Here is an 11,790-nt window from a genome sequence, read left to right on the forward strand (position 1 = left end):
TACACGATCATATTAATTATATATATTATAATGATTACTTTAAAAGTATTATATCATTATTAAATACGACATGTTATGTGTTACCTTATTTATCTTTTTTGTAAAATAGTTATTTTTCTATGTTTCACATTAAATAGTACTATAATTTTAATAGTAACTTAATTTTTTTAGATATATAGGCAACTAAATGAACATATATAAATTGAAAAAGATGATGAAAAAAATAATATTCTATAACTTTTATGTGACAAATACATATTGAGAGTATAATTATAAAACACAAATGACATATTGACACATTGGTATTAAACTTTATAATATAATGCTATAAACTTTGGTTCAATTTCGAATAGGATCATTTTTTAAAATACAGTAAACACACGGACAAATCTGTAATTTCACAAGAATAAATACAAACTTGCAGTTTTTTTATTTTTATTTTTATTTTGACAGAAAAGAACAGTGTTTTTCTTCAACACAAACTACCTTATTATACACTAATCGACTTTACAGAAGATGACATTATTCATCTTGTTGCTGACCACTCTGCGTTTAGTCATTGACTGGAACCTGCTATATGGACAAGCTGTATAAAGGCGACCAATGAAGCAGCAGAAAAGTCTGTATCTAGATGCACATATCCAGCTTATAGAGCAATTGCACAATAGAAACTGATATGTACAAGTGTAGTGCCAGGTAAAGGGTAGTCTTTGAGAACCAAGATCTCCTAAGAATTCAGAAACGTCCAAGTGATCTGAATATCATCTCGACACATCATCATTAGTCCGATTCTTTCAGTTGGTTCTCCTCTAGAAGTAAGCTGAACTATCATTCCGTACATATAGATGTTGCAACTGCATCTTTTTCTATTATGGAACATAATCAGATGTTCGAAATTCCTGGAGGCTCTTATTTAGGTTTGAGTTGAAATAATCTGTTGTACCATACTGAGTGAAGGATCATATGAAACAAGTCATACCTCACTGGTTGTTTGTGCCATAGGAAATGTTGTTGTACCATCTTTATTCTGTGCTGCATTGCCAAGTACTTTTCCTCGGAAATAGAGAGAAGTATGCTCCTCAAATTTGGAATATCTTTCTCCAAAACAAACACGGAGAACGTTTCCCACTTCAATACTTCCAAGAATGGGGGAACATAATTATCTGATATGATAACTGGTACACACTCATAGAATATTGATTCAATTAGACGTGGAGTGTGGACTTCGTATCCCCTCGCGCATATGCAATATTTGCTGTTCTTCATGAGTTCTCTGTATCTAGCTTTACCTTCAATACTACGATTCATTGGACCCGTAATTATCATGTCACGTTCTCGATTGTTCCAGTACTGTAGAAGGACTGGACGGAGGTAACCGTGCATGCTACCAGCAAAGAAGGCTAAAATACGCCTTTCTAAAGGAGGATTACCTCCGAGATCTTTTTGAGGATCTTGTGTTGTACGAATAAAAGTGACTGGTAAAGAAACATCCTTCCCAATTCTGAAGCCACTGCCTAGATTAGAATTGCAAAGAGCTCTGATACAATTATCCATATGATTTCTTGTTAACTTGGGGGCCTGCGAATTTCATGAATTATATATTCACAAGAATATAAAGAAGCATAAAGAACAATGTTTACCACATCAGCAAGTTCCATTTCTAATGATGTTTCTGAAGCATAGTCATTTCTCAGAATTCAACATCATTATTACAATTTTATAGACACAAGTATTTGACTTTCAAAAAAACCTTAAATAGGATTCCTTTCGTAGAACTAAGAGAGTATACAATTTCTGCAATTTGACCTTTTTATATGACTAAGGTCACAACAGTAAATGCCTCATGAACTCTTTCCGTTCCTTTCAGTACAGAAGAAAAGAAGTGTGTTTAGGATCTTTAGAATCAGAAAACAGTATTGTCACATGGAATTCTATGCCTATAAATATGAGATTTTTTGAGAAGTGGTTTTTATTGGCCAGCCGTTTCATAAAAATAACATATATATGCAAGGACTTCAGCAGAGTCAATAGGACGTTAGAATTTATGCACCTAAGAAACATTTACTGCATCAATTAACAAAGAAGAACATAGAGGATTTACAATATTCACAAAATTTGAGACTCCATTCATTGACACGTCAAAGGCATGAGAAACATACCCAATCATGACAAGCAACTAAAAAATGATCTGCTCCACTTGTTCTGTTCCAGAAACGATACTTTTTTGCAATTAAGTCAATATAGTTCTTCAAAAATGTATTTCCCATTTGACTGCTATAATTCTGCTGAAGAAGAGATATCCTAAGCATTTTTGAACTGAAAGGTAGATAAAACAGGTGAGCTTTTCTGGGATCCCTCACAACAAATTGTTTGTTTTTTTCCATCAGACTCATGAACCATCCTTCAGAAGCATATATACCCCTCATTTTTGGATTATGAAATATTGGTTTCTCTCCTTCATTATATACATAAACCTTTAGTGTTCGTTCCATCAAGTCGTAACTCCTGTTATCAAAATCAAATGAAAGATTTAGTTATAATTCACAGTCATCGCTCCAAAAAAGCACATTTGTCCTCATCGTAAATCACACTGATTGGATATTTTATCATTACAATGTTTGATGACATGCCTGCAAGTTTAACAAATGCACATTAAAGCAGTGTCTGTATTCTAACTTTGAGTTTACATGTTAGTTACATGATAACTGCAAGTGTGGCATACACAGATACGAAGAAATTATAAGCGCACTTTTAACTTTAAAATAAAATTCAATTTTTTTTTCTGTGTGGCTATTCAGTTTGACTTGAACAGACAAAAAGAAAGAAAGGTCCCTCAAGGTAAAAAAGATGCCAGTAACTAAGAAGATGCTCAACTCTCTCATGCATACCATCTTCTGACTGACATCTTAATTTCTATAAACATACTAATATATTTGTAAATGTTTAACCACAGAATATACATGAGATCTTAAGTAATACATTTACTCGCTTCTCTGCATTATAAGTTAAATTATAGGCATCCAGTCTTTCCTGGGGGTAATTACGGTTGAAACATATTATAGTGCTCCTTGACAAAGTTGAGAGAATTTACAGCACGCCTCATTCTAAAACCAATCACAAAAAGAAGGTGGAAAAGTTCTACCTTTTGAACATGGAAACATTCTGGAAAACAGAAGCATGAAGGTCCAGAAGGTTTCTTTTCTCTGGAACATTTTTAATCTGTAACCTTGCGTTCTGGAGTTCTCGATCCTGTGAAGATGACCAATGCACCCTCTACATGTGAAGTGCAAAAATAATTTCACAATCATTCAGAATATCATTTTTAAACTATAAGGGAAAATTATGTGAAATCCTTACCTTTGAACTAGTAGTAGCACCAGAAATCTGTAGCCAAGATGCAGTCATATCTGTTATTGATATTGCCTTGTTCCAATACTTCCTCACGGAAGTATTACCAGCTACCATCGCTTTATTTCTCAGAGTAACTGTCCCAAGACTATGATTGCTGAGTTCCAATTCTGCTAAAAGTGTGCCTGGTTTGTGGCCATTGTCTTGCGGAAAAGTGAAATCTGATTTCTTAATTTGCTCTATAACAAAAAAATTCAATTTTATCTCATTTTCAATAGTAGAACTCTTGTCAGAACTTCTGACATGCCTCATTGTTGAGCTCTTGTTATGGATCAGACCCCTCTCAGGTGTCAAGTTATTTGCTTGTATAGTTTTTGCTGGTTGAAATGAGTGATGAATCGATTCATTATCATCTGTGTCTAACTCATAATCTTTGTTCTCACCTATTGCCTCACTCTTATACACGGTGTCCTCGTCTAAATATGAGGCAATCCTAGTACTCACCACCTCATTAACGGTGGGTGAACTACTTAACTCTAAACTGCGTGAAATGTTACTTTCTTGTGACACAACTAAGATGTTCTTCTCGTAAGTAGAATTAATAAACTGGAATACAATTACTAATGTTACCATAATTCCCACAACCAGAAGCAATTTCTGGATCTGGACTTGACATAGCCTTTGAACTTGAACATTAAATGTCATAATCTATTTTGATAGTTAGGAAAGATCGAAGGTACCAATAGATGACCAAAAATTGAAAATATAACAGACTCTGAAGTTTCGTCCAGGGTCCTGAAATAGAAAGCGCAAAGATAAGTCCTTGTTTCCATGAATATAGGTACTTTTCATAACAACTGAAGTAATTAACGAGTAGATATACTACATATTATATGATTGCAGGTGCAAATGAGATTAATTCACAACAAAGAGACCCTTATTTCATGCCTAAATATAACAAAGCACAATTCCTTTTCTCGCTCCCACTGTTTGACTTAATAAGTTTTTAAATGATTTATGAATAAACACATATATCATTACACAAATGTACTGTAACTCGGTATACAATAAAACTTTATATCATGACACCAATTTGAGGTTTGGAGTGATCTAGTTTAAACAACCAGCCTATCCAAGAATTTGCAAGATCGTTCCCACTAATAGAAACAATCTCAGGACACTCTAGACCGGCTTATGTAAGTAAGGAACCAAAGAAATTAATACTAGTAAATTAAGAACTACTCACTGCGGTACGCGTGACTGCAATCAAAATTGGTCATCGAGGAACATTACTAGAAGTAAGACCAGACTTGTGAATTCCTAATTCATAAATTGATAATGTGATAGAAGCTTCTAACTTAAATTCAAATTGTGATGCAAAATTAAAAAGAAATCTCGAGTACACAAATCAAGACCTAAACAAACAAACCTAAACTGAGTTTGGTGCAACATCATTGTCAAAGATAGAATTAACTTGTAAGTTGTAAGACACGACTAGGCTCAGATCATAGTTTTAACTTTTAAGTAAATGATGAAAAGAAAAACAAGAAAGCGGGATCACCCAGATTAAAAATCAAAGGTAGAATCACTAACAGTCCACAAGCATAACTGAATAGAGAACACTAATAAAAATTACTATAATATACCTGAAAAAACACTATGAACTGAAGAGAGATGAGAGCTTGAGCTTCAAAAAAGATGAACCCGCTTGTCTAAGTAATCAGTAACAGCATTTCAAATATTCAGTTTGTTCAGGATTTAAATTTACTTAACACTGAGGACGGAGTATACACGAACACACTATACAATACTGGATAGAAGACATTGACTTTGCTTTCTCTTTCATATTACAATCGGTGTTCAATCTGTGTTTCTGGTTTTTAAATTAAATTTTTTGATCCTTCACGCCACAAGTGAGGGGCCACTTGTCCTGCCTGCAAATTTTGGATAACAAAATTAGGGATGCGGGTGGATTTCGGATAGGATATTATAAAATTCAAATCAAAATTTAAATATTTTCGGGTTATCTAAATCCAAATCCGTCGGATTTCAGATCGGATTTGGTTATTTTTCGGATATCCAAAATTATAAATAATGTAGTCAAATTTAATATTATTATATACATACAAACACTACTAATTACATTTATATTATAGCTAAAATTAACATACATCTATATCTATACTATATTATAATAGCCGGAATAGAGATAATTTGGTTCAACGATTTGGTTCAACGATAATTCCCTAATTTTGATTATTACAAAAATAGATAAATAGTGTTATATATCTAATAAACTACTAAATTATTAAACTACTACTAAATATAGTATATTTATCCTACTAAACTACGAATACAACTTATCCTATTATTAAAATATATAAATAATAGTGTTACATATCTGCTAAACTACTACATTGTTAAACTACTAGAAATAGTCTATTTATTCTACTAAATTACGACCACATGTTATTCTATTATTTTTATTATAAATTTATAATCATTATATATTTATATAAATATTTTAAAAATATAATATAACTTGATAAATAAAAAGTTAAAATATTAATGGAAACCATATTATAATAGCCGGAATAGAGATAATTTGGTTGAACGATTTGGTTCAACGATAATTCCCTAATTTTGATTATTACAAAAATAGATAAATAGTATTATTTATCTAATAAACTACTAAATTATTAAAATACTACTAAATATAGTATACTTATCCTACTAAACTACGAATACAACTTATCCTATTATTAAAAGATATAAATAATAGTGTTACATATCTGCTAAACTACTAAATTGTTAAACTACTAGATATAGTCTATTTATTCTACTGAATTACGACCACATGTTATTCTATTATTTTTATTATAAATTTATAATCATTATATATTTATATAAATATTTTAAAAATATAATATAACTTGATAAATAAAAATTTAAAATATTAATGGAAACCGTGCATCGCACGGGACTTATGCTAGTATATATACTATAATAACCGAAATGGGGTATAATTTGTAGTTTGGTTAACCCCTCATTTTGGTTATCCCTTTTCATCACGACCGTCGAATCTTCTTCATCATATAATCAGAGCCGTTAGATCCAAATACTATAAAATTCACTTCCACAAGTTCACAGGTTCGAATCCCGTCAACAACAAACATTTATATTATTATTTGTAAAGATACATATAGGTTCTTATGTTTGAATCCCGTTAACAACAAATATTTAAATTATTATTTATAAAAATACGTACATATAAATTTTCAAGTTTGAATCTAAAAATAACAAACATTTACATAATTATTTATGAATAAGATCTCATCAATCGTATATTATTTATACTATTTGAACTTAACTTAAAATTATATACAATGAATAAAATCAGTATTTAGTATTTAATTATTTATATATAATTTTAATAAAATTATATAAAATAAAAATAAAAATATTAAGAAAGTACTGGCCGTAAGCTAGTTAACTAATAAGTAGTTAAACATATTATATTCTGGGTTCACATGTTGAGTAATATCTAGGAGCAACTCCAAAAAAACTCCTAAATCACGTTGTAAGTCAAAATTTAGAGGGAATATATTGAAAATTAACTCCAAGAAGCTCCTAAGTTATTCTCAAATTTTTAGTAGCCACTATTTCCTCCTCAATTTTAGGAGTCTCTCATCTCCTTACTTCATTTTTTATTAGTATATACATCTTCTCTTAATTTTATATCAATATGATTTTTCTTACTCCATTATTTATGATTGAATTCAATTTACTGCCTCGGTGATATTAAGCTTCATTATTTACACAGTAGATTGAACTCAATATACGGTCTCGGTGATATTGATTAGTAACGGTATGCCTCGGTGATATAAAAAAATTTTCGTGACAAAAAATACATAACCTTTATATAGTTAAATTTTAATATTTTATACCTTAAAAAAGAGAGATTTAACATTTTATATTATTTTAGAAAAAAATGTCACTAAAGTATATGAATTGGTTGAAAAATATGCAAGAGAAGCCATATATAATAGTAGTGTGTAGTAATGTGCAATTATAGATAACGTGTGCACCTTATCTATATGAAATATATTAGATAACGTGTGCACCTTATCTATATGAAATATATATGTTCAAAATATAGTTTAAAAAATAAATAAAGATAAATTTAAGGAGGATTGTTGGAGTGAGAAGACAAATTTCTATCTTAAGTTCCAAGGAGCTCATTTAATAATATTGTTTTTGAGGATATGAGTAAGGAACTCTTGGAGTTGCTCTAAGATGTGTTGATAACATAATATTTAGTATTTGATCATAAATTAGTTTTTTATAAATATATACAAAGTACATCTTACATAATAAAAACTGATTTTAAAATAAAAAGTCATAATTCACTAAATAAGTATCGACAATCTTGATAATAATCTAATATTACTCAAATAATACAATAACAATATATAAATTATATGAATTACATCTAAAAATTACATATAATCTATAATACATCTGTCGTGTTTTAGTCGGATTTCGAGTTTGGATCGGTTTTGGATTGGATTTTAGATTTCGGATCGGGTATCGGTTCGGTATAGTTGAAATCCAAATCCAAATCCAAATATAAATTCAAAATTTCGGGTTCGGTAATATCCAAAATTTCTGGTTTCAGATCTGATATCCGTCGGTTCGGATTAATTTGCCATCCCTAAACCAAATATTAAAATTTTTGGTAAGTTAACTATTTATTTGTAAGCTAACTATTTTTTATAAACCGTGATATTATATAATTACCTATTGCTTATTTATGAATTTATTAGAAAATTTTGTCCGTGTTACGCGGGCTTTAAATTTTTTAATTATGTAAAAAAAAATATTTTTAAAAATTGTGTTTTATGTATGTTAGCATTTAAAAAAAATCGTTTTATCTCGTAGTAAATTAAGAGTGTAACTTGTTAAGTTTGTTACGCTTGACTCGAATTTATTTGGTTTAAATTTGTTACATTTTTTCTTGAAATTATTTGGTTAGTTTACATTTAAACGTGTTAACATGTATACGTTGATATTGCATTGTTTTTTAATATTTTTTTTTATCAAATATATTGTTTCGAATTTAAAACTAAAGTGAGTTTTCTTTTACACTGTATTTGGGTATTTTCAAAACCAATATAATATATGAATAACTTAACAAATATAAGAAAAAATGTTCTCATTAAAAACAAATATATAGTTTCTGTTGTTCTGATGCAGGAACCTGAACTTGTTCTTCTTCATCAGATTCATCTCTCAGAATCATCCTTCTTCTTCTCATTAGTGGAGATTTAGGCACAGAGATAGTTCTTTTGGTTTTGGGCCTAGAGGATGTGCATATGTTACACCTGTCACGCAGTAAATGGTCAAGGCAGTAATTAGTGGGCACGAGAAATGTGCAGTAATTATTGCACACATGCATATACAAAAACCAACACGCAACCCATTAATAAAATGATTATTACTGTTCTTATCTCACTTAATTATTTTCTGATAAAATGACCGTTACAAGAAAAACTAATAATGAATCAACCAATTAAAATGTGACACGTAAGCATCAGAGTTTGTATCAGAACTTGACTATTATCAGAATTTAACGGTCATCAGAACATGGCTTCTGTACTCAAAAAGTGAATGACTGTTTCTGTGATTCTTCACACAAATACGGACTGGTTTCTTCAGAGTTTAATCATCAGAACAAAATCAGAACTTGTCCTCAGAATTTATGCAAATAATACTTAACTGTTTATCAGAAATAACTTAATCACCATAGTAATTTTCATCATTCATATGGAGTGATAGTGTGTGTATGTGCAGATGATCAGATAAAGATTAAAGTCTAATAAACTTCAGTATATCTTAGAAATAAGGCATAACTAAGAAAAATGCTTAAAATATGTCTTGAATTGTGAAGTCTACTATAGAATAAAATTATGCAAGAATCCACCTCAACTGTTTGTGCTTATTTTATGCATCTTTTGAAATTCTTTTGACAATGGCTTCTCAGTGTAAATGAGTTACAACTGTCATCAGAATTTATGCTGTTATCAGAATATTTCTCCAGTAATCAGAGAATGTGAAAAGTCACCAAGAAAAATTATTGCTTTTCTAATGCATATAACTTAATACCAGCAATGCACTTGGATCTTCCATTTCACATATTTACTCTAGATCTCAAAGGAGTACTTGATTTCAATTTTTCTTTTCCTTTATTTTTTTCAGATAAGTGAGGCTTATCAAGCATGTAGTTCATCCTTAAGATTTACTGACATCAGAATTTGAAAGAGAAGAAGCAATAATCTAGTTTGTGACTTAGTAATAAGATACAGAAAGTAAATTTGACTAAGATCAAAATCAGAATTTGCTTGTGTTATTGATTTCCACATAAATAACTAATTTAAATATGGGATACATAGTTTGTTAAAGACTACTAAGTCAACATCTAACAAGATAATCCTCATTGGATTTATTAGTCACAGAACATTTAAAACACTTTCAGAGTTTATAGAATCACATCAGATAATAAGCAGTGTTTAATATATTACAATTTAAGCACAGATTACATTGAGATAAGAAAATATGTAAACACTGATCATAAAGTCTGATGTATGAGAACAAAAACTAAACAGATTTTGAGAAAGAACCTGAAACCATTCCAAGTTCATTTACCAGTCTTGTAAAAGTAGCTTCACATAGTGGTTTTGTGAAGATATCTGTTAGTTGTTGATCTGCTGGGATAAAATACAATTCCACTATACCTTCCATCACATGTTCCCTTATGAAATGGTACCTAATATTGATGTGCTTTGTCATTGAGTGTTGAACTGGATTTCCTATCATAGCAATAGAACTTTGATTATCACAGTAAATGGGTATTTTAGAAAATTCTAACCCATAGTCCAGTAACTGATTCTTCATCCACAAGATTTGTGCACAACAGCTTCCTGCAGTAATATATTCTGCTTCTGCAGTTGATGTGGAAATTGATTTTTATTTCTTGCTAAACCAAGAAACCAATCTGCCTCCAAGAAATTGGCAGCTTCCACTAGTGCTTTTCCTATCTATTTTGTATCCTGCAAAATCTACATCTGAGTAACCTATTATCTTAAAATATGATTCCCTAGGATACCACAATCCTAGATCAGCTGTACCCTTGATGTACTTGAAAATTCTTTTTATAGCTATTAGATGAGGTTTTCTTGGATCAGCTTGAAATCTTGCACAAAGACAGGTAGCATACATGATATCGGGTCTACTTGTAGTTAAATAGAGTAAAAAGCCAATCATACCTCTATAGTTAGTAATATCTACTGATGCTCCATCCATTATCTTTATCTAACTTGGTGGCAGTGGCCATGGGAGTTGATGTAGTAGAACTGTCTTGCATTCCAAATTTCTTGAATAAATTTCTGGTGTACTTGGATTGATTTATGAAAGTACCTTCTTCAGTTTGCTTGACTTGAAGTCCCAGAAAATAACTCAACTCTCCCATCATACTCATTTGATATCTTGACTGCATTAACTTGGAAAATCTTTCACAAAGTTTTGTATTTGTAGAGCCAAAGATGATATCATCAACATATATCTGTACCAAAAGTAAGTATTTTCCATGGTTGAGGTAGAATAAAGTCTTGTCAATTGTGCATCTATGCAATCCATTTTCCAAAAGGAATTGAGTCAGAGTCTCATACCATTCTCTAGGAGCTTGCTTAAGGCCATAAAGTACTTTGCCAAGCCTGTAGACATGATTTGGAAATTTTGGATCTACAAAGCCTGGAGGTTGTTCAACATATACCTCTTCTTCCAATTCTCCATTGAGAAAAGCACTTTTCACATCCATTTGAAAGATTTTATACTTCTTGTGAGAAGCATAAGCCAAAAAGATTCTTATGGCTTCCAATCTAGCAACTGGAGCAAATGTTTCATCATAGTCAATACCCTCCCGTTGAGAGTAATCTTTAGCAACAAGCCTTGCTTTATTCCTTGTTATTATGCCATCATTGTCATTTTTGCTTCTGAACACCCATTTTGTACCAACAATTGATCTTTCCTTTAGTCTTGGTACTAGGGTCCAGACTTTATTTCTTTCAAATTCATTTATCTCTTCCTTCATTGCTTGCACCCAATCAATATCTTGAAGATCTTCTTCCACTTTCTTTGGTTGAGTCTGAGATAGAAAGGAATGATAGAGACATTCATTTATTGTTGTTGTTCTAGTTCTGACACTTTCTTTGGTTCAGTCTGAGATAGAAAGGAATGATAGAGACATTCATTTATTGTTGTTGTTCTAGTTCTGACACCTGCTTTAGGATCTCTAATTATTAAGTCAGGTGTATGTGATTTAGTCCACTTCCTTGCAGATGAAAGTTGATCTCTAGAACTCGATCCTCCCACATGATCCATGTT

At 30.9% G+C, this 11,790-nt stretch overlaps 1 protein-coding gene across 1 annotated transcript; it reads right to left on the reverse strand.

The window, feature by feature from the left end:
• Nucleotides 1-396: 396 nt before the first annotated feature.
• LOC141724658 (putative glycosyltransferase At3g07620) lies at nucleotides 397-5,242 on the reverse strand. Its single transcript, XM_074526873.1, has 5 exons — nucleotides 4,995-5,242; nucleotides 3,358-4,143; nucleotides 3,143-3,273; nucleotides 2,160-2,505; nucleotides 397-1,578 (listed from the first exon to the last, which is right to left on the reverse strand). Exons 2-5 carry the CDS (start codon nucleotides 4,051-4,053, stop codon nucleotides 910-912), a joined length of 1,842 nt encoding a protein of 613 aa, XP_074382974.1. The 5' UTR covers nucleotides 4,054-4,143; nucleotides 4,995-5,242; the 3' UTR covers nucleotides 397-909.
• Nucleotides 5,243-11,790: the final 6,548 nt, after the last annotated feature.

This window comes from Apium graveolens, chromosome 5 (genome assembly GCF_009905375.1).
Source record: "Apium graveolens cultivar Ventura chromosome 5, ASM990537v1, whole genome shotgun sequence".
Taxonomy (NCBI): domain Eukaryota; kingdom Viridiplantae; phylum Streptophyta; class Magnoliopsida; order Apiales; family Apiaceae; genus Apium; species Apium graveolens.

Coding starts and splice junctions, on each gene's coding strand:
- LOC141724658 (XM_074526873.1), bottom strand. CDS start 4,053: ATGACATTTAATGTTCAAGTTCAAAGGCTATGTCAAGTCCAGATCCAG. Junction 3,274..3,357: donor GTGCTACTACTAGTTCAAAG/GTAAGGATTTCA, acceptor CTTCACATGTAG/AGGGTGCATTGGTCATCTTC. Junction 2,506..3,142: donor AATGTTTCCATGTTCAAAAG/GTAGAACTTTTC, acceptor TTTTGATAACAG/GAGTTACGACTTGATGGAAC.